The sequence below is a fragment of the Xenopus tropicalis genome, chromosome 8 (genome assembly GCF_000004195.4).
Source record: "Xenopus tropicalis strain Nigerian chromosome 8, UCB_Xtro_10.0, whole genome shotgun sequence".
Taxonomy (NCBI): domain Eukaryota; kingdom Metazoa; phylum Chordata; class Amphibia; order Anura; family Pipidae; genus Xenopus; species Xenopus tropicalis.
In genome coordinates this window covers 24,039,713-24,066,554 of record NC_030684.2, presented here as the reverse complement: position 1 = coordinate 24,066,554, position 26,842 = coordinate 24,039,713, and the positions used below count along the sequence as shown (strand labels likewise).

At 42.3% G+C, this 26,842-nt stretch overlaps 1 protein-coding gene across 6 annotated transcripts; it reads right to left on the bottom strand.

The window, feature by feature from the left end:
- Positions 1-7,563: 7,563 nt before the first annotated feature.
- Positions 7,564-26,770, bottom strand: slc25a25 (solute carrier family 25 (mitochondrial carrier; phosphate carrier), member 25). Of its 6 annotated transcripts, none has more exons than XM_018096232.2 (11): positions 26,380-26,770; positions 13,239-13,365; positions 12,748-12,835; positions 12,341-12,376; positions 12,093-12,204; positions 11,483-11,641; positions 10,565-10,717; positions 10,069-10,176; positions 9,818-9,985; positions 9,560-9,710; positions 7,564-9,113 (listed from the first exon to the last, which is right to left on the bottom strand). In XM_018096232.2, exons 1-11 carry the CDS (start codon positions 26,668-26,670, stop codon positions 8,929-8,931), a joined length of 1,578 nt encoding a protein of 525 aa, XP_017951721.1. In that variant the 5' UTR covers positions 26,671-26,770; the 3' UTR covers positions 7,564-8,928.
- Positions 26,771-26,842: the final 72 nt, after the last annotated feature.

The following is a 26,842-nucleotide window of genomic DNA, read 5'->3' as shown; positions in this document are numbered from 1 at the left end:
GGGAAGCAGAAGCAACCTCTAAAGCAGCCTTATGTTCTCTGCCATTCCAATGACAGGTGTTTTTTAGGAAGAAGTTCATTTTCAAAGCATCTGGTGGAAAGAGTTTCTGCCACAAAAGAGGCGCAAACAACAAACAAGTTTTTTGTAGTAGGATGCCATACAGGTCCAGACCTTCCCATAATAAGTCTAGACCATTCAAGGGTAGGAAAGAAGCAGCAAAAGTGCTGCAGAACTATGGCTGGTGTCTATATTTCACAACCCTAGACACAAAGAGGGGTGACGTTATCGTCCCAAAGACAGCAAGGTCTGAAAAGGCTAGTATCGGAGATCTTTTTGATGTCGTAGGTGTCAGCTCCAACACTGGCTCTTCTTCTGGGTATGATGGCATCCTTCATTCGTTTAGTGGCACTTGGGGTTCCTCTAGTTGCGACTGATCAGGTCAGGGGGAATTGTCTATGCTTCCATCCAGGTTTAAGTAGATCAAGCCTTCAGGGAGGCCTTGATGTGGTGGCTCCAACCAGACTGTTTGTCTGTAGGGGTGCCTCTCTTTCCAGGGAAATAGATAATGGTGACAACAGATGCCTCAGGGTCAGGGGGGGGCGCAGTTCTGGAAGGAAAAGTGGCGCAAGGTCGTCAGAAGCAACAATATTATTGGCTGTCACATATGTCAGGAGACAAGGAGGGACCAGGAGTCTAAGTCTCCTGGCAGAAGTGGAAGCGCTATTTGCCTGGGCAGAACATCATCTCTTAGATCTAACAGCAACCTTTGTATCAGGCAGACTCAACAGGGAGGCAGACTTCTTAAGTCTTCGCCAGTAGAAAATACCCTCAAGCACTTGGGGTGGATGCCCTTGTGCAACTGTGGCCAAAGAAATTATGCTATATCTTTCCTCCTCTTTTTCTGATTCCGAGGGTGCTACAGAAGCTGAGGGAAAGCAGGGGAGAATTAATCTGCATCGCTCCAGCGTGTCCAAGGCAGCCTTGGTTTCCCACTCTTCACACATTGTCAATTGCCCCACAGTGGAAACTGCCACTCTCCAGTGATCTGTTGATCCAGGGTCTCTCCAATAAAGTCATAAGGTCAAGGAAATCAGCTACCAATTTAAGGTACTGCAGTGTTTGAAGGGCCTTCATGAAGGGAAGACGTGATGGTCTTCCTGTCTTAAGCTGGCCATACACAGGCGATGTCGCCAAGCGAGCGGATCTTCACCCGATATCCCCACCTACGGGTGGCGATATTGGGGAGGCATGTAGGCGAATTCTGCACGTGGCAATGGGGCAGTCAGTTGATGCGGTCCCCGATCCGACTGGATTTTCTAACCTGCCCGATCGATATCTGGCCAATTATCTGTTATCTGTTAAGTAACCTGTGCCTTTTCTCCTTTGAATGGCTGCCCCCATGGCTACACAGCAGCTTATATAAACTATAGTAGTCTTTCTGAGGCAAACACACCAGTTGTAGCAATGCAGGGCAACAGTACATTATATTGTAATTACTTTTATACACTTTCATTTTTTGGTGTTACTGTTCCTTTAAAACCTGTTTTTTCTGGTAGCAGTGACTTCAGCCAAAAGACTTGGAGAGCTGCAGGCTCTGAAATTTACCAAGGATAGTCCAGTTTCCCTTCAGGATAAAGTTATCTTAAGTTAGTTCCTACTTTGAAGCCCAAAGTGGTCACAGATTTTCACGTCCAATAGCTGGTTCTGCTATACTTTTTGGAGAATTCTCAGCATTGTTAGGATAATTCTCTGCATCTTCTGGATGTTAGAAGAGCAGTTAAAGCTTAATGTCAAGCTACACAAGATTTCAGGACTATTCGTACTGCCAGGGGGCAAAAGTAAAGGCAAAGTGGCTTCAAAAGCTCCCAGAACAACGGCTCACTCAACCAGGGGTCAGGTGACTTCTTGGACAGCAGAAGTAGGTACTCCATTGTAGGTGATATGCAGAATGGCTTCCTGGGCATCTCCAACTACCTTTTACCTCCCACTATCAGCTAGATGTGTCTTCAGCCAACTATGCACACTTTGGTCGTAATGTTCTGTCTACCATCTCCTACTGTATGTTCATTAAATATTGCACATTGCATTTCTTTGGTGTTGTGCTTTTATCCCACCCATAGTTCTGGAATATATCCCAGAGAGTGCTGATATTGAGAGGGTCAAAGAAAGGGGAAAATTTTTTATACTTACTGTGATTTTCCTTTCTTGGTACCTCTCCATATCAGCAGATTCCCTCCCTGGGTTACCAGCTAGCTCAGGCTTTTTAGGAGACACAGGTAGGTGGTACCAGTGGTAATTTATTTAAAGGAACAGTAACACCAAAAAATGAAAGTGTATAAAAACAATTAATATATTATATACTATTGCTCTGCACTAGTAAAAGTTGTGTGTTTTCTTCATAAACACTACTGCAGTTTATATAAATACCCTGCTGTGTAGCCATGGGGGCAGCCATTTAAATTGAAAAAAGGAGAAAAGGCACAGGTTACTAAGCAGATAACAGATAAGTAGCAGATTCCCATTGTATTCTACACAGTTTATCTGGTATCTTCTTATGTATCCTGTGCCTTTTCTCCTTTTTTCAATTTAAATGGCTGCCCCCATGGCTACACAGCAACTATTTCTATTAACTATAGTAGTCTTTCTGAAGCAAACACGCAACTTTTACCAGTGCAGGGCAACAGTACATTATACTTGAATTACTTTAAAACATTTTTATTTTTTAGTATTACTGTTCCTTTAATTGGTGGGAAGGGTTCTTCCATGAGGGGAGGCCTATTCTGGAGAGTGCTGATATGGAGAGGTACAAGGAATGGAAAGTCACGGTAAGTATGAAACAATATTCCCTTATCTTGAAATGGGGTTGGTTGGATGATGTCTTTGACAGGCATTAGCACTTAGCACTTAGATTAGCACTTTCCTTTCTGTGTAACATGAACTGGGCAAAGGGGTCTAGGCCATAGGTGTCACATGATGATGAGGGGAAGCCATTACAATAGGCAGTGTCACCAGGGGTCAGAACCATTCAGAAATGAGGTTCCAGTCTGAGCATAGGAAAACAATGCAGGAATTTAGGATGTTCTAGAATGTACACAGAAACTTCCATCAGACCTATGGCCTAGAGCCCTTTAGCCACAAGCACAGCAATACATTATGTAACAGTAGCACTGCTTGTGCTGAGCCTGGTCACCATAATCTTATCATTGCTGGATTATTAATCATGATCAGGACATAAACCTCCCAGGTTAGGCATGCAACACCTGTATTTCAGGTTATTGATATCATCATTGCTCACATGACTGTATGTTTGTTTGTAGCCAACACGGAGCGTGTATGTTTTGTTTCTGGATAGCACATACTGGCATGATACAGAGCTGGTTGAAGTTACTTCCCAGTGCTATTAAAGTTGCCCTGGCAAGTTGCCCACAAAAGAATGTAGAATACATCCCCTGACTCTTGCCAAGGCTAGCATGGGGTGGTATGTGTTCTAGTTCTGCAATAGCCGGAGGACTGAAGATTGTCTGATGCTGGTTTCAATGTTGGTTAACAGATTTTTCTTGCTTTATGCAGTATGAGCCAAATACCAGGAATTTTTCTATAACGCTCTTTGCATACATTTAAATGTACTCTATGCACTCTCTGTTTCTTTTGTTATATTCACCTAAACATGCCTGAAATTATGTCCTTCTTTGCTTACAGTAAAACATCAACCATTTTTAATCCACACACATCATATATTATTTGCACAGGTTTTAGTGCCAACAAACACTTGCCTATAGCTCATATAGTTGCAGCCTTCTCCAACAGAAAAGAGGTTGATGACGTGTACCTATAAACATACTGTCTGTCACTGTGTAGACCAGTTACCGTTGGGCAGGACCTCCAGGGGGGCTTGAAGCAGAGGCTAATGGGCTCAACCTGATGGTCAGTTGTGGTGAGATTTGTGGATAATGTGTTTTTTGCTCTCTTAGATACACATGAAAGCCCAGCCTCTAGGGTTAGGTAGAGAATTGATGAGAAGAGACATTTGCTTAAAGATACACCTGAAAGCCCAGCTTGAAGCACAGTTATGGAGTGATTTGGGGTATAAACATATTTGCACATATTCTTGGCACAATCGCTGAAATACGCATTCGTTATCCTATATCTCCAACCTTGTTTTGAGCAAATCCTGGACCTTCAAGGAAGCATGAACTAAAGCAGTGATGGCTACGATAAAAGTGCCAAGGGCAAGTATAGGCAATCTGTTAGCATGTACATCAATGTGCCTGAAAGACAGATGGCAATCACCCACAACTGACTCAATCCGAAAGAAGGACCTGTACGACGCATTTTGTTTGATGTGTTGTTTTGTTCAGTGTTAAGTTATGATTTTCTTGGAACTATCTATTAAAGTGACCTCTTTCATGATCCCACCACTTTTGACGTACAGATCACATCTAGAGATAAAAACACCCTAGCTGGAACAAGCCCAAGGAGCAGAGGTGGAGTAAGAAAACAACCTGTCACAATAACACAGGGATTCATCACATCACTGAAACGTTTCCTGGAAACAGCATTGTGTTATCTGCAATGTTATCTGACCCTCATTCAGATCCGTATTCTAACACTTGTTATGATCTACCACCTGTTGTCCAAATGAGACCTGGTTTATATCTAATGTTGGTTATGTATAGGTTTGCCCCATGTTCTAGGGCTGTGGTGTGAGGCAGTTATGGCCACCATGTAACAAAATAGCATTCCTTTAGCTGGCCTATTCTTAGCAACTTTTCAATTGGTCTTGATTTCAGTTTTTTATAAAGGCAACAATTGTATTGTTATTGTTACATTTTATTACTTATCTTTCCATTCATATTCCTCTCTCTCTTTCAAACCACTGCTTAGTTGATAGGTTAGATTGGGCCCTAGAAACCAGATGCTAAACCGCCCCTTTAAGAGCCCAGGAAAGCGAAATACCCACTTGTGCTTACAATGCACTCAGCAAAAAATTGCTTTTGGATTTGACAAGAGGTTCAATTTTAATGGTTTTGTATCCTACCAAGGTGTTTGTGTACAGTGACAGTTTTTGCTGAGTACATTGTGGAAAAGGTGATGTGCCTAGGGCCCCTTTTAGCAGAAAGCCAGCTCTGCACGACACATATGCAGCGTCACTGTGAGCAGAACTGGGTCAATGTATTCCAGTAGAAGCCTTCCACCTGTCCAACCCTTGGACAACAGACTGGTACTTTGGCAAATGCAAGAGGACTCTAGGCTGGGCAGATTCTGTATAATAATGAGGACCAATTGTACTAGGAACAGGACATTCTGTAACATACCAGAAGTTAACATAAAGGTGAACCACCCCTTTAGAGGGAACATAAAAAGGTCTAGCCATTTAATTATACATTTACTTACATTGATGACAAGGCAGCTGCAGATTAAGAGAAATAATATCTATTATAGTCAAGTAATATATCTCAAGAACACTTGGGGCCAAACGATCGAATTCTGCACGCGGCAATGGGGCAGTCGGTTCGGGGACCGCAACAACGAGCCGATGCGGTCCCCGATACAACTGGATTTTCTAACCTGGCCGATCGATATCTGGCCAATTTCAGGCCAGATATCGGTCGGCCAGGCCCCTCGGTTCTGCCCCTACACAGGCCGATAAGCTGCCGAATCGGTCCAAGTGACCGATATCGCCAGCTATAATCGGCCTGTGTATGCGGGCCTTTACACAAATGTCCAATAAGTTTGACAACTTCAGTTGCTAATTCCTTGTTCTCCTGTCAGCTTTCATTTACTCTTTGTTAATACATAGATAACAGCTTTCTTTAAACAAGGAAAGTACCATCACTGGGGGGTGCCAAAATGTTAGGTAAGTACCTGATACTCCGGGCTGGTGCTCCTGTTAGCAGAAAACTACCCCGGGCCCAGGGTACCCGCAAGCGCTCCTCTTCCTTCTCTCTTTGGCAAAAAGGCAGCCTTTTCACTCTACTGTGCAAGCATGGGCAGTGAAGAAAGAAGACAGATGGAAGAAGATAATTCACTCACAGGTACCCTGGGCCGGTGCAGTTTTCTGCTAACAGAAGCACTGTCCCAGGGTATCAGGTAAGTGATTACAATCACTGGGGGGGGGGGGGAAGGGGGTGCCTAACATTTGATTGGTACCTTTTCCTTTTGCTTTAAGGGGAAATTCACTTTTATTACTTAGTATGTTACAGAATCTTCGGTTGCCAACCAGTTCAAACACAGTGTTAAACCCACCCTAATCAGGTTAGTTAAGGTTTCGTTTTAACCCGAGACAGAAATGTTGTTGTTGTTGTTCAGTGTATAGAACTGTGGTAACCCTCGAACTGGGCTAATCTAGTGTAGGCTGGGAAGAATAAAGAGTCCTTGGGCTTTCTAGGCAGGACTCTTTACATTGAGTGGACTATTTTAAATGATTATCTATAATAAGCTGTCCATGAGCTACCAGGGCAAACACCGCAACCAAAAGTCAACTAGTCAGTGCAATTATATTCACATTCACTATTGGGCAATACTATTCAGCATAACCTCAGTTCCTGCTTGGGAAGGCATTCTGAAATTCTGTTTTATTGTATGTGAGCTGAGTGCCTCAAGTGTATTTTACACCAGTCCTCCTTTTATATTGTGAGTTTTATTGAATCTGTATAGATCTTAATCTATACACATTTCCTAAAATAGTATCAGTAGTACTACAGGTATGGGACCAGTTATCCAGAATTCTTGGAACCTGGGTTTTCTGGGTAAGGGGGTATTTCTGTAATTTGGATCTCCATACCTTAAATAAACGTTATCAAAACATTAAATAAACCCGATAAGCATTAATTATATCTTAGTTGGGATCAAGTACAAGCTACTCTTTTATAATTACAAAGAAAAAGGAAATATGTTTTTAAATTTTGAATTATTTGGTCAAAATAAAGTCTATGGGACATGGCCTTTCCATAATTCTGAGCTTTGCAGATTACATAGTTCCAGAAAACAAATCCTTATAGTAATAACTTCTGCAGCATCCTGAAATGCATCTGTTTTGTTCCTGAACCAACAGTGAAATCCTGCTCCTATTAACTCTCTTTACTAATTAATGTCTGATGTATACCTTTCTCCTTTCATATTGTGAGCTCAATTGTGAGCTTTAAGTATACTGTATGTAATCTGTATGTTTGATATATAAAATTTATTTAATTAATGTCTGCCCATCTACCTAAAATAAGAAAACAGATGTTACAAATAGTCATTTCATTGGCTGCTAGTTTTTCTTTATGTGCTCTCATTGAACCAAGTGCCCTGCAGCTATTTATTTCCAGTGCTTTATTGTGGCAGGCTTGCAGCTCCCCAGCACAAAGTACAATTCTCAGGAAACCCTTAGCTCCACGTTAGCCATTAACAGACATCTGCTTCCTTCTCCTTGTAAGGATTAAATCAGTTTTCTTGCCGTCAGCCCAGACTATCCGGTTTTAAGCAGGACATACTGGAGAGGGAAAGTCTTGAGGCATGTTCTGTGCTCAATACGCAAGAGGGAATGCAGACACAATAAAAAGTAAAGTCACAAGCACCTTTAGTACAATATAGAGAACTTTTATTTGACGGATTCTACAACAAGCTCTCATGGCATGTTTTCCATAGATTCCGCTTATAACAGGCAGGCTTTATATGGTCAGACTAATTCTCATTTTTTGCATTGATTCTTGCTTACCATTTCATGGACTCATAAGTTTGGGGAGCAGCAGAACTGAATGATACAGGCCAAACAAATAAAGAAAAGGGGAAATAAGCTGCATCATGCATCAGCGCCCAAGTCAGTGGCATTAGTAAAGCACCAAAACCATTCACTCTAACCACAAAGATAACAAGATCCCTACTGCATAAAGTGCAATGTTTCCTAGTGAGGTCCCCAACAGATCGATAATCTGCTTGTGAAATGAAGAAAGAACAGCTGAATGACGTGAAATGTGACCTCAGTGACTCAGCCACTGCATATCTGCCCCCCCCCCCCCTCCAACAGAAAGGTTAAAGTTTGCTTCTGCCACACAGCAAGGACTTTAGATTTAGGGCAACGGTCATGGTGTACAGAGAAATAAAGCGCTCGCTGCTTTACAGTCAGACACTCAGCAAAAATCATTGAAGCCTAAAACAAGTTAGTGAAATAAAAAAAGAAAAAAAAAAGCCACAATACTCTAATAATTAAACATTCTGTAAAAATAGCTCAATGTTAGATATTTCTTCTTCAATAAATATGTAATAAATATACAGGCTAGGCAGTAAAAACATCAAAATAAAGGAGGAATGTGAGAAATGTGTCAGTCTTGGGCATACTTGCTGGGAAGAGCCGTCCAAGTACCATGTCATAATGGCAACATTCCAAGCAGCAAATGGCCTAGCTCATAACACCAGTCAGGTGGTACTGTGGATTCAAATATATAGGCGGGCACACATGGGTCAGCAATGGGCAAAGTGCCAAAAATCACAGTTCTACAGAAGCAGGCGAATAAGCTGAATTCTCAGCATCAAACTCTCACCGCAAACATACATTTAAAGGGCAAACATGATGCCTTCAAAAAGACTAAACAAATATATAATGTATATTAAAAAAAAAAAAAAAAAAAAGCTGGGATGTATGAATGGGGGGTTGTAAAAGGATGACAAACTTAAAATATGAACCAAAAGTCAAAATGTAAACAAAGCTCCAATTTGGAAGAAGCTACAGCCCCCTGAGCAGGGAGTGGAATGAGAGCATTGAGTCAGGAGCTCCTAGTGCTCTGATGCAGCCTTGTGTCCCTGTGTCTCTGGGGATTATCACAGCTTTACTCAGTCACTTAGTGTTAAACGCATTCACAGAATGAAGACAAGACCTTTCACATCCAGGGAGTTACAGCCCAAGACAGCAGTCTAATGTCCATTAACCATTTCCATGTTTGCACATCACCGGGACTGTACTCCCAGTGTGAGCTTCAGATTTTCGTAGACCACGTAACTGATGCTGACGGCAGGGATCACCTTCATGAAATTGGGTGCCAGTCCCCTGTAAAGTCCAAATGCTCCCTCGGTTTTTACAATGTGCTTGAACAGCTTGCTCATTGTCATTTGGGGGGCACCTTCAACAGAAGCTGCAAAGAAACAGATATTGTTAGGAAACTGTGCTCCACCTGCAAAATTGACAACTCCCTGGCAACTGATGGGACAGATGGAGCTCCAGGGTCACAGTAGCGATAAACAACCAACACTATCCCAAATACCATACAAATCTATTGCAGAAGGTGTGGTACAAAACAAATTACTATTAAACACCACTATACAGGAACAATGCAGCCCAGACAGGTGATACAGGGATGCACAGTGCATTTCTTGTTAAATGACAAAGCAGAACCTTTTGTGGGGGTAGGGGTTTGCACATTTCTATTTCTATTCTAGTTTAGAACTAGACTAGTGGTGAATAACTGGTTCCACCTGAGACCCATCAGCTGTCACCAATGCTGAAGGTTGCAGTCATATCTGTCTGTATGCCACTGGTTGGCCTGAATTTGACTGATGTGGCAACAAGACTAAAGCTCACCTTCTGCCTGCATGCGTGTTCTGACGAGAGCTAGGGGGTAGCTGGCAAGTTGGCCACATGTACTAGATATGGTCCCACAGGCTAGCAAGACAAACACTCCAGGATCAGCACTGCTTGTGGCATACCGCTGTAGCCATGCATTCTTTAGGGTCTGGAATAGATAAGATAGGTTTAGTAAATGATGGAACCAAAGATAATATTTCTTTCCAAAAGGCATTCCTGAAGCATATATGAAAAATAAAGTCAGGCCTGTCTTACCTCATACACTGCCAAGTCAATGCCTGCATAGGGGATGATCCCGAGCATGTTTGGGACATATCCCTTGTAAAATGCAGACACTCCCTCTTTCAGTAGGATTTTTTTGCCGCAGTCAAGCATGCCTTGATACTGGCCTGTCTTGCGTAGGGCCATACGTGTTTTCAGTACCTGTCGCAGGACAAGATGCTGAGGTCAGTATGTAAATTCATAACTACTACAAAACTCAGAGAAAAAAACAAAAAGCACCTTACCTCCATAGGGTAGATGCTGCTTTGGGCAATCACACCAGCCAGAGACCCAGCTACCAATCTCTCATGAATCCCAAGAGTCTCCTGGTCGCTGCCGATAATACGTTTCATCTGCAAGGAGGGGGGGGGGGGGGGGGGGGAAAAAAAAAGAAGGTTAGGGGATTAATATTCACTTTTATTGAAAAGCATCCTGCTTAATGCATTATTAAATTATGGTAAATTTCTATTTCTCTCTCATGTCAAGAGGCACAGGTCCTAGTTTCAAACACAAGATATCTGTCACACTAGGAAACTTATCAATTGCCAAACAAGCTAGGTTTCCCTCAATTTGTTTCAAAAGGATCAAGTCTTAGGCAAAGAGGGGCTCTCTCCAGTAACCTTTTAGCAGGCTTAGTGACAGAAAGTCTCATTTGCATAGGATAACCAACCTCAAAGCTCTATCTTAGTCCTTTGTGCTTGTATTAAATCTGAAAACTAGAAGCGCCATAAAATCTCTCACCTGCTCATATGCCATGAATTTGATTGCGGACTCTGGTGCAATTTTGATCACGTTGATGCCGTTTCCTCTCCAGAGGGAGCGAATCCCTCCTTCCCGGATCATTTGGGTAAAGCCACCCAGCATGGACATGTTGTTGCTACGGGAAGCATGGACCTGACAAGGAGAACAAGAGACTAATCAGAAATTGGAACTAATCTGTGGACAATGGCTGCTTCTTGTTTAGGAAAACAAGACCGCAGCAGGAATACACCACTAAAAGCTTTATTAAAGTAAGCAGCCCTGGCAGACACGGATATTGCAGAGCAGTGCCCGCATCAAAACTGTAATGCTTGATCAAAACTTTGGATATAAATAGGTTTACCAACGAGAAGCTTGTAGCTAAGATTTCTGCAGACACAAGCAGATCACACAGCCACAAGCCTATAAGACGTTCCTGAATAGACAACTTGCCTTTTTGCTCCCTGCACTTTGCAGTCATCATTTACAATATTGACTCTCATTATCCTTTAGAGTATTTCTATTACCACTTTTTCTTTCCAAACTGAAATAAAATTTAACCCAGTCCCTGGTTAATGCAAAGGGTGCATTCAATTCTTAATCTGACAACAATTAAAACTATGTTTGCCATAGAGAGACCTGCTGATATCTGTACTGGGACGCCTAGGATAAAGTTATAAAAGTAGATGCAATTTTTACTGTGCAAAGTCCACATTTCCTGTTTTATCTGCAATTTAGGTTATGTAATGATCTCTGCCCTTAGGAACAGAATGCAATCCATATTGTGCAAAGGCTGGAGTTGGCACCATTATCGACTCCACCTTCAACTTTTACTTACAGAGCTCCAAGCGGGAACCATGAGTCCAAAATAATAAAAGAAAAAAAAAAAAGTAAATGTTGATTAACTCTTAAAAAGCTTACCTGCATTAGTACTTTGAGTCTGTCTAGAGGAGCTGTGCAAGTTCTAGAAACAGCCCCTGCTCCTCCTCCTGCAACTAAATGTCGCCACCACATTCCAGTCTGCTTCTCTTCTACAGTAAACTCATCAGGGACTAACAGGTTTTCTCCAACATCAAATATCTGTATTGGGATAAGTATAACTGAATCAGGTTCTGTTATTTCAGAACTTAGCCAATGGCTGCAATCCATATCTCAGCACAAAGAATATAAGACGCCTCTGCTTGCTTTACTTTGTTAAGTACTGTAGCTCAAGAGTGTTCATGAAAACAGCCTCAAACTATTATGAAAGGCAAGCAAAAGGTGCTCCTATAATAATGGTCACTGGTAGCTGTAGGGGGTGGACCAAACCAGAGTGGACTGACAAGAACCAGTCATTCTGCATCCTGATTTGTTCCAGGTTTTTAAGGCTTGGCACTCCATTACAAGCACCTGCCAAATAAATATACAATTGATGTGACATATTAAGTAAACAAACATATGAAATTGCAAAGAGGCAGCTGGACTACAACTCCCGCTACAATTTGGTGACCATACAGCTAGGATTATATGTAAGTAAAGCAAATTAATCTACCGTTGAGTGTTTCCAGTAAAGGATGATCTCAGGAATGTTCTCTGCTGGGTGCAAAAGGTGATAGTCTCTCCATTCATTCCAGTCAATTGTCATTGTCCCATTTTTATCCATGCTGTGAAACAAAGACATATAGATAATCACAAGGGATGATCGTTACTTTAAATCAAGGCTGTCATGCAGAAAATAGGGGATGCATTAAACAGAATGAGACAAGTGGGGCAGGAGAGACAGGAGGAGGGCATACTTACTGGGTGACAGGACCCCAACGGTGGCCAGTCCTAATTCTGACAGTCACACAGACAGAAGCAAAAGGGGGGAAACAGTACAAACAAAACAATTACTTCTTTCTAGTCCTATACAAAATCAGCATGTTATGCCAGCTGAAAGGTTTTGCTGGAGAGGTTGAATATTACTGCCAATAGCAGCAGCTGACGAAGGCAGCAGAGTAGGTAAGGCGAGCCTATATCACACTCAAGTTCTCAAGCTATTTGGGGCAGTGTCAAAGTTATTGCACTATTGCATTTCTCCACGGGAAGGCTTCCCAGCAAAACGCAATCAGGTAACATGAGAGAGGGCTGAGCACAAATAAAGGGCACAGAGTATAGAACTAGGCCAAGGAGAAAAGATTGCTTCACATCACACCCTCCACACATACCTCTTTAGGATCTTCTCTGCCTGCTGCTCAGATATGTTCACCCCCAAGTCCCGCAGGGACTGCATTATCTCCTGGGCATCAATTCGGCCTAAAGGTATAAAAAGGTAAGAATGAGAATAGTTATAATAATAAAAATCGCTTTCACAAATTCCTTGTGAATAAATTGCAGCCATTCATCCTCAGCACAAAGTAATTACGGAGAAAGGATCCCCACTTATGAATTAATGTATCCAACGCAAATGCTGTGGAGTTGGTTCATTCAAAGGTTATGGCAGCTGCAAGGCAGTATTCACAGATTTGGCATTTGCAGTAATCAAAGGATAGTGTCTACCATAAATGCAAGTTTTTTTTCAGAAGTGTTAAGGAACATGATCCGGTGCTAGTTACAGATATTATATAACCTCTGCCTTTATCACTCAGTCACCGCTTATTGCCTGTTTAAACAAGCTCCTTTTAAAGGAACAAGAGAGGCCGTAGAACAGGTGACTAACCATCATTTTTCTTGTCCAAGCTCTTGAAAACCAGTCTGAGCTTCTTTTCGTGGTCACGGAGGTAGTGTACAAACTCTTCGAAGTCCAGTTGTCCATCCTGGTCCTTGTCCCCAGCTTTCACTATTTTCTATAAGGAAAGAAAAATAATAGGGGGGGGGGGGGAATTAGTTTTTCCTTCATGAGCAACAAATAAGTCAGTTAAATAAAGTAGGCTGAAAGAGCACATTTTTAAAATGATCTAGCTACACAGGAAGCTGGAAGCTACTGATAAGAAACAAGAGACAATGTCAGAATGAGTCATGGATAAGTCGAAAAGGATAAAGTTACCTGGGACGCTGGTAACAAATGGGTTAACACCCACTTAAGTATGTGTGTGATCAGAAGTATGATTTACAGTGACCTTTGCAAACTGTCTGAGCGGTTGTCACACGGCTCCTTAAGGGACACTGAGTACTGAAAACTAGATACTTGGGTGTGTGACAAGTGTAACGTGGGGCCACAAATTCCCGGGCAAACCCACAGGGCACAATGCACTAACAGATACAAAATAAAGGGAAGAATAAAACCTAGAAGACACAGATATATATTTATCATACACATCTCTATCAATATACCCCTAGCGGCCTAGCCCATCATCACACAATCTCAGAAAGAATACTTAGCAGCCAATACTGAGAATAAGGTTCTGAATACATGTATATACACACACAGACTACAGTTGCGCCCAACATCAACCTACCTGCCTCCACTGGCAATAGGTGGAAAGCTCCTGAGACGGAATAAAAAGGCTCAGCCTGAAAATGGACTTCAGCTCAGAAGGGAGCCCATCTGACTCAAAATACTGGAACTCTGCCTGAGACTGGTCAAAAACGGACACATAAAAGCTCAGAGCGAGCATGGCGGTAATTGCACCTGCACGGAATCCAGAGGGCACAGGCTTGTCCTGCCCTTGCTGCACCACGTTAGAGCTACACTAAGAGCAAATGCCGGCAATCCTTAAGGCTTAGGTGTCCGGTATCAGCAGCTATTGGCTGGTCTAGACCTGCCCCCTCTCTCATTGCACAGACGTAAGCAACCAAACCAGCCTCCAAAACGCCCCTTAAAGGAGACTTGCATGGTTGCTTCTTCTCCAGCTCTGTAAATCACGTACACAGCATGCACTGCCAGAAGGGAGCCACTAAGAGCAGCTGAGGAAGCTCCCGGGAAAGGGATGCCGCCTCCATGTGACAGTGTAATTATAGATGTACAGCACAAGGTATAGCACTCACAGCAGTTATTTATAAAGGTTGCCCCTGTGTCATTTGGATAAAGGTTGTCACGTCTGAAATGCACCATCCTGATATTATACAGCACAGACCCCATACTCAACATAAACAACCTTGGTACTATATAAAACTCTCAGCCTAAGCACAAAGCCCATCATATCAAGGCCAACAGAGAACAGCTGGCATCAGGTATGGGCAACATAAAGACACTCAATCAGCTGCAAAAGCACTATAAGGCTTTTGCTCAACAAGAAAAGTTATAATAACCACATGGGATTTGTAGTCCTTTCATGTGCACCAATTCCAAGTTACAGAGAGAACACAATATTTAGAACTGGTTTGTGTATAGAAGGACTACAAATCCCACAATGATAGGCCCACATAAGTGCAGCAGTGATTGCCTGGAAGTCAATCACTCGATGCTGCTAAGCTTTCTTTTAAAATGCTGCAGTAACCATTGTCAGACTACAAATCCCATAATGCCCTTGAAGGGCAGCCAAAGCTAGGCAAGAAAAAGGATTAGGATGACTATGGCCACTGTTGAACGTAGTTTATATTATGATATCTCCACACACACCTGATCTGCAGCATTGTGCCGGGTTGCATGATGTTTTTGGTTTTTGCACCCTACCTTATCAAATAGCAATGATACTGATATAGGAAAACATAGAAGCATCTGTTACAGCTGCAATAATATCTACAAGAGCAATTAGGGCGAGATCTTGGATGAACCCTTAACTGACCCCCTAGCTGTGCTTTTAGGGGGTCTAGGAAAGTTATTAGGGTTTAAACCTAAATTTTATTCTAGGTTAGGCCCCCAAGGTGGCCAGAATCAAAGTTTGGGAACCATTGCTTTATATGGTCAAACTCAATGGAAAAGAAAAATCATTTATGAAAGGGGACCAGACAATAAGTCCAGTACAATAAATTATATTAAAACAGGACAACCAATAGCAAAAAATGGAACAATGATATAATGTAGATCAGGGATCCCCAACCTTTTTTACCCATGAGCCACACTCAAATGTAAAGTTGGGGAGCATAAAAAATGTTCATGAGGGTGTCAAACAAGGGCTGTGATTGGTAGCTCCTATGTGGACTGGCAGCCTAAATGAGGCTCTACTTGGCAGTACAACTTGGTTTTTAGGCAGCCAAAACTTGTCTCCAATCCAGGAATTCAAAAATAAGCACCTGCTTTGAGGCCCTTGAGAGCAACATACAAGGGGTTGGGGAACAATGTTTTGCTCACAAGCCACTGGTTAGGGAACACCGATGTAGAGGAAAAAGGGATGGCATATAACCCAGGGGGGCTTTGTCCAAACTGGAAGCAGAGCGAGATCACAATTAATGATTAAGAGGACATATAGTGTCTGGAATCAATAAGGTCCACGTGAGATAAGATGTACAGAGTCTCAGCAGCACTTCTAACCTTAATTTTTCCGACGGAAACAACCTGCTCACTCCTTCGCTTACGTAAAGGAAAGAAAAAGAAAACCTAGTTTCCCAAAGAATATTGACACAGATACCTCCTGGCGTGAACGTGCTGAGCAACTAGTCGCAATGGAGAAAGTTCTAGAATTTCTCCGCAGAAATAATTAGACAAGCATTAGTGTTGCTCTATTAAAGATTCATATAGGAATCTAAATTTCAGACTAAATTCAGACTAAAAGCTAAAATTGCAGACTGTGCAACACATGGCAGATTTTTATTGCACTTGATGTGCCCTTTACTGATGAAAACGCATAGAAAGAAATGTGCTCCCTGTTCACCCATTGTGCAAATTCAATGTTCCAGCTGGTAGCAGCAGCCAGCTATGCCTGATGGGAATGCTGGGAGTAGAAGTTCACCAAGCTGGAAGTTACATTATGCCAAGCAGAGGTGACACGTCGAGCAGGTTTGCATGGCTCAGTCTGCCCAAACTGCACATGTGAATAAGAGTTGGGGGTGTAATGCCATGGGTTGGTGATCAAGGATTACCTGCTGCAGCAGTGACTTTCTTGGTCCAACCACCATCAAGATAACCTGATCCTCCGTATCAAGCTCACAAGGATGCTGTGGGCCTGGCTTCCCTGTGCACTGGCAACTACTTGGCTTCTCGATGACATCAGGGCCTTTGCAGGCTGCCCAGGGCAAACGCATTGTGATCAAGTCCCAGATACCCTGCAGCATATCTTTGCCCTGGGTAGTTAAGGCCCCAATCCACAGCAGCGTCAGAAACCCAAACTTTAGCCTGACGTGCTGCCTCGTCTCATCAAATACAAGCAATAGAAATGGAGCAGGCTTGGAGCACCACGAGCTGGAGTACAGACCAAATACCACACCTAAAACCACCCCTTCCCACACACTCTGCAGATGAACACGCAACTAAACCTGAAGCCGGCTGCTTCAAGTCTGCATTCACACTGCAGCAGGGTTTCAGCCAATCACAGCCCTGGATATTAATACGTTCATTATACAAACCAGTCAGCATCCTGGAATCAGAGAGGAAATACCTACACCCCTCATGGACCACTAGGAGAAGTCACATCATTGAGATCAATCGACAGATCACAGCCAATTGCTGTGAATGTGCGCCGGCACAGCTCCAGTCTGGAGAAGCTGCTCAGTATTCTGCACAGGAAGTACAGAAAAGGAAAGAATCTATAAATAAAATTGCATGTGGTTGGCACTGAAAAGACACAAATACAGGAGACTATGGCATCCTTTTTACAGAGTCCCCTATACAAATGGGATAATGCCGCCGCCCGTGGGGTGGGATCTTCTTTCAGGAACCTGTCAGCACTGGAAATGAGCAGCACTTTGGTCATCACACTGGCAGCCTGGTACTTGGCACTCAAGTCATGTCCCTCTCAGTTACAGAAATCCATCACATGCCCCAAAGGACGCCTTTTATTTCAGTATAAGAGGGATGACGGAACCTAACAAACCTAATCTTTTGACAGACAGAGAATTTTAGCCAGCTGATAATTTATGGGAAATTGTGTTTTTACACCCTCTCTTGAAAAGGTTAATTCAGAGCACTTAACCCCATCCCTTCATAAGAAACAAGAGCCAAGCCCATATATTAGCTGGTACTTAGAGATATCTGGTTCTAGAAGATTAGTGCCAGTGTTGCTTTATAACCATGTGGCATCATGTGCAGATCGGAAGCTCAACATTTAAAGGGAAACTAGCATGAAAAAAAAAGAAACCTGACAAATCGAAGTTCTCAGCAGGGCAGTGCGCATGCGTTTATCACGGACACCAATGCTGCACAAAGCACAGCTGTAGTTTTATTAACGGCTATGGCGAGGGTTGAGCCATGCCAAGGATACCAAGTTCCAAGCAGGTAAGAAAACAACAAATCAGAGGGTGTTAATAAGGGCTTAATGAATTTCACATTAACAAAGCTCCTTATCATCTGTAAACGAGACACGGAGCTTGTGTGCATGTACCAGCAGGTATGCATATAAGGCAGGACTAAGTCAGAGGTCTCTATTTCCAGCCACAGCAAAGGAGCCACCATATTGGCTACAGAACATAAAATGAATTTAAACCATGGTCATAGGAACTTAATCCAACTTTATTTTTTTTTATCTTTTAATTAATTTTTATCTCATCATTGCACTAAGAAAGAAAATCCTTGCAGATTTATATTGATTTCTACATTTGGTCTGCGACCTGATTTGAATCATTAAGTTTCACACCATCAGGCTCACCCCCACTACATTTGGGGGCCAAGGTATCGAATACATTTTGAAATAGGGGTATGTTAAGGTTAAACTGCCTGCATCCTGTGCTACACAGTACAAAGCTATGATTAGCATTTTAATGTCCTCTCTAATGACTAATGACAACTTGTTTGTAAGCTTCCGCCAGTGCCACACATCAGCCAGTCACGTACCTCATTATCAATGCTTCTCCTATAAATGGAGCTTAGTGCTAATTAAAGTAGAGAACAGCTCTGACACAGCAGATATGAAATGTAGCACATACAACATACCTGATAGACATCTAACATATGGTGTAGGACATGTGACACTGTATATGCTAAGTCCCATATACTGTATGGGATGGAAGAAAAAACATGCACAGCATTGTTTAGAAACATCTAAAACATATGTATACATTCCTTTTTACTGAATAGATGTTTCTAAACAATGCTGTGCGGGTTTTTTCCCTCATGCTTCAAAAGGACCCGCACTCCAATTTGCAGTGAATCAAGTAGTTTCTATCTGGTGCATCTGTACATCCAACGTTTCAGCCCACTTTAGAGCCTTTTTCATCCTACCAGAACTCACTTTACTGGTGGGTAGGGATGACTGGGTGCAGTCCTCAACGGAATATCAATAGATAATTCAACAAACAGAAGCCGCTCTCTCAGGACTTACGGCAAAAAATAAAGAAAATTTATTGAACAGGGGAAACTGATGTTTCGGCTGTGAAACCAGCCTTTCTCAAAGTTACAAAACACAGTGCAAGTGATCCATAATTATAAAGTGTGGCGGGAAATTTCAACATTGTGACGTGTAGCAAACATGAACTCGACACGTAACACAGCCCGCTTGGGACCACCCACTCAGGTGAAACAATACATCAAATACAACATAATACACCAAATAAAAACAAAAGAAAAATGTGTACTGGTATCTAGTGTGTTCAATACTAAATATTCATAAACAATTCCAATGCATAAATATGAGGAATCAAAAGCTCATAGGTCATAACGTATAGGAACACAGCGGGAAGAGAGGGCGATCAGCGGTAAGACTAACCATGTCAAGGAGAATTTGGCCCCCACTCACAGAGGAGATAAGAGAATTTAGAAATAGCAGCAGTTGTTCTGAGATTAACTGGCCCCCTGCATGGTTCAGATTCATGCTGTAAACCTCTGTATTGTTTAAACATGTTATCCCCTAACTGTTCACAACTTTAAATCCCTACATTGTTCAACCCGGTGCATTGTTCACACCTTTTTTTACATATGAATGAAGGGTGATATACCAACACCAACCATTTGGGTTTTTACCGTGATACCACCATTAATGTGGGTATGGTCTTAAAAGCTCTTGTGATAACATGGGTGTGGTTTAAAGTGTGTGCAGTTTTAAAAAAGGGGAGTGATAAAAACTGGCTTCCGTTATCGGCCCTCCACCATGTAGGCCTGAAAAATTCCGGCCTTTGGTACCACAGAAGTTGGACAGCATTGTCATAGACCATATATTTTAATGGAATGTGTATCATCTTTGCCAGTGTCCCAGACATTCTTGGTGATGCCCTATAACTTTACAGGTCAGACGTTTCTTCTACTGTGCATGTAAGCTGTCCTGGACAAGGAGGATCACATTGGCTGAGATGGCAGCATGGTGCTCAAGGGACTCCAGGCTGGTGCATTTGACTTGTCCTTTCAAGACATACTATCTAAATGAAGCAAGAACCTTACCACAGATACACATTTACGCATTTTTGTTTTTTGCAGGAGTAAGCTTTTTTCTTTTTCAGAATGCAAAACACCTCTATAAGTGAGTTTACTCAACAGTCTGTTTACATTCCCCTTAGCAGTGCAAGATAGCATGTTTGAGCACCTGAGTCAGATAATATCAGTATTCAGATAAAAATGCGCTTAGGTTCTAGATCTCCAGGCTTATGCTGCCATAACTGGTTGAGGCCTACTGAATTTTCTCCAAAAAGACCTCAGTTTCTCTGAAATACATTCTACTGTTAAAGGAACTACAACTGAGGCTATTCCGGTCAAATGAGAATCAACATAAATGCCCACTAGGGTGCCATCTGAGTCTGTTATCAGTCAGTATATCCTTGGCTTTACTTGCAAGTAGCTGGGATCTACCAAAATCCATTGGTGGTTACTGGCTAGATAGGCAATGAGTACACAGTTCAGGCCTGGACTAAAAATCTGCCATAAACAGTCACCATTTATTGGGCTGGTGGAGGGCTGTTTGGGCCACTGTGTACCTGAAATGCCAGGACCTATTTTGAAGGCCAGTCCAGACCTGCCATTGTTGCCAATTTTGGAAGCCAGTGTAGATACAAGGACCAACAAACCATAGACCTATAGCATATTACACTCCGGGTACATGTAAGATGATTTGGAATTGAATTTGTCCTTTAATCATGTGCTATTTATGGTATAGGAGCACAGAAACTAAGGAGATTCTAATGAGCAAACCAATTTCACTGTTCTCTGTAAAACGAGTGCTCCCTGATCATGTTTAGACAGATACAATAACGCATATCCAGGTCACATTCTGAGACTGACATTATCAAGTCACACTCTGGTCTTCAAAAGAGAGTGACTCATAATGCACTAATGCCAGGGCACAGTGGGTGTGTCAGGCAGATACGCACCCAACAAATCTTACTCTCAACCGTCTAACACCCCTTCACTAACGTGGGATGGGCTCATAGAGACAACTCTACTAAAATGAATGACACATTTAAACTAAATATTGATTTGCTGTTATCTTCAGCACAGCTGCCAAATAATGTGACTAATTGCATAAAATAGGAACACCCACTGACACACTGCAGTTGCAGCAGTTATGAACAAAAAAGACCAGAGAAAGAAATGCCAATCCTTTCAGCTGCTGGAGCAGTGACTGATCTTCCTAAAAGAAGCCTGCGCAAAATCCCTGTTCCCTGGGACTCAGGCCTCTGCAGGGGCTAGAGTCCTGCATCGTGTTTGGTTCCTGTGGAATACTCACAATGCGGTCAGGTTAGGGACAAAAAGTCCCTAAGTCCCTGACCATGTAGGCAGCCCACATGTACCTGTCTCCCTGCCAGCTCCCTGAGTAAAAAGCTATTTTACCCCAACCTGGTTGATCTGGCCCCAAAGTGACATCACTCCCAGTTCTGCAGTTCTCTGGGTCAGGTTAGAAGGTGGAAGTAGGATGGGTAGCAGGAACCATGTGTGCACTGTTCTGCCTAACTGGACTTGTGCTATTAAGGAAAATTTATTTCTCCTTTAAATTAAATGCAGTTTGAATTTAGTTCATTTATAAAAAAAAAAAAAAAAAATCAAATTATTATGTTGGTTTGAAAAAACCAACATACTGTTCTTCAACTTCAGTTCATTCTTCTGCTTCTTTTTTTTTTCTTCTTCTTAGCCCCCCCCCCCCATTTTCTAAACGCTACTCCTCCTACAGTTTTAGAGTTAAAACACCCAAACTCCCCACACTTCTTTGTCCTATAGGGGAGCAGGTTGCTTGTGCTTTTCTAAGCGATCCCGCCCCCGTCTTTTTGTGGCGCTGCTCCGAACACCCCAATTGTTCCATTGACTTTGACAGGGAAGATTTTCAAACTGCTGCCACTCTTACACTCCCCAAACTTGAATCACATCATCAATAACTGAATGAAACAGCAACATTTGTTGGATGACCCAAAGTGGGAGGAGCCCACAACCAATCAAATTTCACCCACTGACTTTAATTGGGAAATTTAAACTGCTGCCACTCTTACAGCTTATAGCACCGAAAAATTTTAATAAATTCATATTGAAAAGGTTAAAGGACTAAGGTTAAAGGTTAGGAAAAGTGGGTGGAGCCACAAACAGCCAGTCAGATTTCACCAATTGAATTTCATTAGTTTATATTTAAGCTGGTGCCTTTCTCACAGTATTTATGCTAGGGTTCCCAAACTTTGCAGTTAGTCATTGGGTTACTATATATTCAAGGTTAGAAAAAGTAGGCAAAGCCACTTTTTCCAAACTATCTGCTTCTTCCAGATACTGGAAATGCACTTCCCAGAGGGAGTTTTACCACCATGGGAGACTGTTTGCTCAGCTCAGTAATAAAAGGGGAGATGTCCATGAATGCAGAAGGACCAAAACACAATGTTCTTTCGGAGCGGAACCCAACAAAATCTAAACACAGATAATGAAGTGAAGAGTATGGTTGGCCAAAATTAGCAAGTGCAATACTAATGTAAGTGTTGCTGTTCAATAGCCCAGAGTAACCAGAATAGTACACATTAAACACTGTAGCAAACAGTCACTATAGGTTACTGTCCTTGTACCGTTTACCACAAGGGGTAAAATTTGGGGTTAAAATAGGGGAGTGCACGACCTGTTTAACATATTAATATGGAAACTGCAGAGCTGCTTCCCACAACAGCAGGTCTATACCCAGGCCCCTGCATATAAACAATTACCGGTAGCTAATTGATTAGGGGATGAAAGGAGCAGCAGATAAAGAATCAGTCAGGCCCAAGAGCACTTGCATTCAATTTTTAGGTGTTTTTGGTTTACCAGATTTTTATGGCAAATGTTGGGCAGTAATACCTTCCCTGCCATCTTTTAGATGTTGCTGAATAGCAACCCTAAAATCCCACTGAGAACAGAAGGGAATGCAGCCCGGCCATAACTGTCCTGAGGGGCTTTCAGGGTAACCCTGGAATACTGTGCAGCAGTCTCACACTGCATTTTTGAGCAATAAGTGAAATGCGTTAGCAGGACCCCTTTTCGCATTCCTTGGCAAGCTCTCCGCAAACCCAGTGAGCCACTTACTCATAATGCATGCCATGTAGGAGCAGATACTCTGCCCTGTGGCTTTTGGGCAGGTAGGATAAACTTCATCTCTGTAATTAACACAGTTCTCTTACACCCATGCTACACCTCATAAAAATTAACAGCTGGTGTCACACTGTCTAAAAGAAGGTGTGGCACAAAGCACATGCCTGCTTCAAATGAATGCAAAATAAGCAATTGGCTTAGGACTGATCTGGGCCCTGTGGTGTTGCAGCCACAACAGCAATTTGTCTGCTGTTGCCAGCCGCAAGCAATCAGCAACTGATTTTGATATTACTACCACAAGACAAAAATTAAAGCAAAGATCAGACTGGTTGCTATGGACAACGCACTATGGCAACTTTTCACCTGTGTTAGTATATCAGCTCCAGGGTCATCACAGTGCCACTGCAGTGACAGAATCAATAGGGCTAAACAGAAATTCTGACTTCGATAATGAACAGTTCCTTTTTATTAGTTCAGCTGAGCCTGGGTGAAAGCATCAGTCTCATCAGCAATGTTACATGACAAAATGGTTGACGCAGCAGCAGGGTTCACTTTCAGATTGTTTGGGCCTGATGCGGACTAAATACATGCAGTTCCCAACTAATCACCTAGTCTGCCACTACTATTAACACACATTTCAGCGTCAACATGTAACGCCGATGTTAAAAAAAGAAGAGTGCATATATCAAATATGCACTACACAAACTATTGTATTCTTTGTTGGAGGTTGCAGTACCCTGGAGCTACTGGAACTTACCTAGTATTATGTAACACTGGCATGTTCACCTTGTCCCCCTTAGAGGGGAGGTAAAATATAACCCTTTCCCTAAACTCTTGACCAGGACCAAGTTAAATAAATCTCTCTCTTAGGGCTCTGGCAGAAGAGGAGATTAGTCGCCCACCACAAATCTCCATTGTCATGGGCGACTAATCTCCCTGAAATGCCATCCCAGCGGCGAAAATGTAAATCGCCGGTGGGATGGCATACACGGCGCCGTGATTTCCCCCAAATCGCAGAAGTTGCCTCCCGTGAGCCAGAGCCCTTACATGTCCTAAGTCTTAAGGTAATATTATGGAGATGCAGCTATTTGATCCCATCTTGTATGCATAAACATGCTATGAGCTACAGAACCCAAGTGAAGTGTGAATAAAGGACAGAAAGGTTTGTTTAGAATGACTGCAGGGAATGGCTGCCTCCACTTAATTTTTGGCTGGGGGGGAAGGGACCTGGCGTCATTAGCATCTTTCTTGTAAACGAAGTGACTGATCACTGAGGTATTCTAAACATTCCAGGAAGAAGCCTCAGGCCTCATTTGCCCGTTTGGGAGACCTCATAGAAGTGGAAGCTCCACAGCAAATTTTCTATTGTGTTGGTTCTTCTGCTACCTACCATTATATTTCAATGTGTATTTTTCACCTAGCTTAAAGCAATATATTCCTGTCTGCTATAGTCATGTGTTCATTGTTAAACATTAGAATTTATTCAGACTCAGATGCTTACCGCGTGTTCCAACCATCAAGCGTTTATCATCAGTCATTACATTAACAGGCATTGGTCTGTCAATGTCAGGCAATATCATAGCTAAACTATACTGAATTTAAATTTTTCCAGCTTTAAAAAAAAAAAAAAAAAAAAGAAGTGCTGCTCTTCTATAAATCACTGTGGGGAGTAAAATCACCCTATTAATGCTGATTATACAACAAGAGATCGGGCTTTTGCACTCATGTAGGCCCATAATGTCATTATTAGTGGTTCCGCTTTTAGCTCACTTAATGCAACCAACAGAAAGGATTTATTTTACAGTTCAGCTGCTACTACTACTGTGTCTAGGTCCCACAGCAACTGTACCAGGCCATCCTTACTTGGGATTAATTTTTTGTGGTATATTGGCATAATAAATGGGGTAAGTTCCCCAGCTGAAATTTTGCTTGAGTGCCGTCTCTATTTCTGCTTTTTTGACCACAAACACATGCCTATTTCTAAACAGCTACAGGTTAACGCTTCCAATTTAAATTACAGGCCTAAACAGTGACAAGGCTATCTTTCCATATGGTCAGGGCTTGATGCTTGTGTATTGGCAGCTGTTATATAGCTTGCTAGAAATAGGATTTGAACAAACAGCTGCAAGTATCAGCTTCTATGTGTCAGAGGGCAGAGACAGGCAGCCTGGGAGCTCTACATAATACAGGTATCGGACCCCTTATCCGGAAACCCGTTATCCAGAAAGCTCCGAATTACGGAAAGCCTGTCTCCCATAGACTCCATTTTAATCAAATAATTCAGAATTTTTAAACTGATTCCCTTTTTCTCTGTAATAATAAAACAGTACCTTGTACTTGATCCCAACTAAGATATAATTACCCCTTATTGGGGGCAGAACAGCCCTATTGGGTTTATTTACTGGTTAAATGATTCCCTTTTCTCTGTAATAATAAAACAATACCTGTACTTGATCCCAACTAAGATATAATTACCCCTTATTGGGGGCAGAACAGCCCTATTGGGTTTATTTCATGGTTAAATGATTCCCTTTTCCCTGTAATAATAAAACAGTACCTGTACTTGATCCCAACTAAGATATAATTACCCCTTATTGGAGGCAGAACAGCCCTATTGGGTTTATTTAATGGTTAAATGATTCCCTTTTCTCTGTAATAATAAAACAGTACTTGTACTTGATCCCAACTAAGATATAATTACCCCTTATTGGGGGCAGAACAGCCCTATTGGGTTTATTTAATGGTTAAATGATTCCCTTTTCTCTGTAATAATAAAACAGTACCTGTACTTGATCCCAACTAAGATATAATTACCCCTTATTGGGGGCAGAACAGCCCTATTGGGTTTATTTAATGGTTAAATGATTCCCTTTTCTCTGTAATAATAAAACAGTACCTTGTAATTGATCCCAACTAAAGTATAAATAATCCTTATTGGATGCAAAACAATCCTATTGGGTTTAATTAATGTTTTATTGATTTTTTTAGTAGACTTAAGGTATGGAGATCCAAATTACAGAAAGACCCCTTATCCGGAATACCCTTGGTCCCGAGCATTCTGGATAATGGGTCCTATACCTGTATAAGGAAATGCACAGTTAAAGGCTTTAGAAAATAAACGGGGTCTCTGCCAAAAAAAAATGTTTTTTTTTCTAACATAATGAAAAACAGCTTTGCAAAGTTTAAAGGTAATAGTAATTACTATGAATTTATCTTTTATACAAAGCAGGTTTGGGGTGTAGTTGTCCAATAGCAACCCATAGCAACCCACGGTTACAAAATGAAATATCGATGAAGGCAAGGCTGGTTGCTATAGGACCGAGCCCTTATGCTAGGCAAAGTATATCCCAGCCCCCAACATCCTGCTCACCCTCAGCTCCAACTCTGTGCGATGCACCCCCAGCCGCTTGAGTCCCACCGCCAGGTCATTGATACAGATGCCTCCGTCCTTGTTCACGTCCAACTCCTGGAATAGGATCTGCAGCCGCGTTTCGTGCTCGGGTCCCCCACACACAAGTCCCCCGCACGGATCCGCGGCCAAAGCAGCAGCCAAGGAAGGAGAGGCCGGAGTATCGTGGGTATGCGGCGCACCACCCACAGTGTCACACTGGCAGAACACTCCGCTCAACAGCGGCGACACCAGTGAACGAGGACGTGCCATAGACTAGAGCGGCCAACCAGTCGGGGAAGCGAGCTGCGATATTGGAACCGGGAATCTTCTCTCTTTTCACACTCAGTCAGGCGCCGGCAAATGGCAGAAAGAATGACGCATGCACCGTGACGTAGCCGGTGCCACAAACCTTGTCCAAACGCGCCCACACCCACACTTCCAA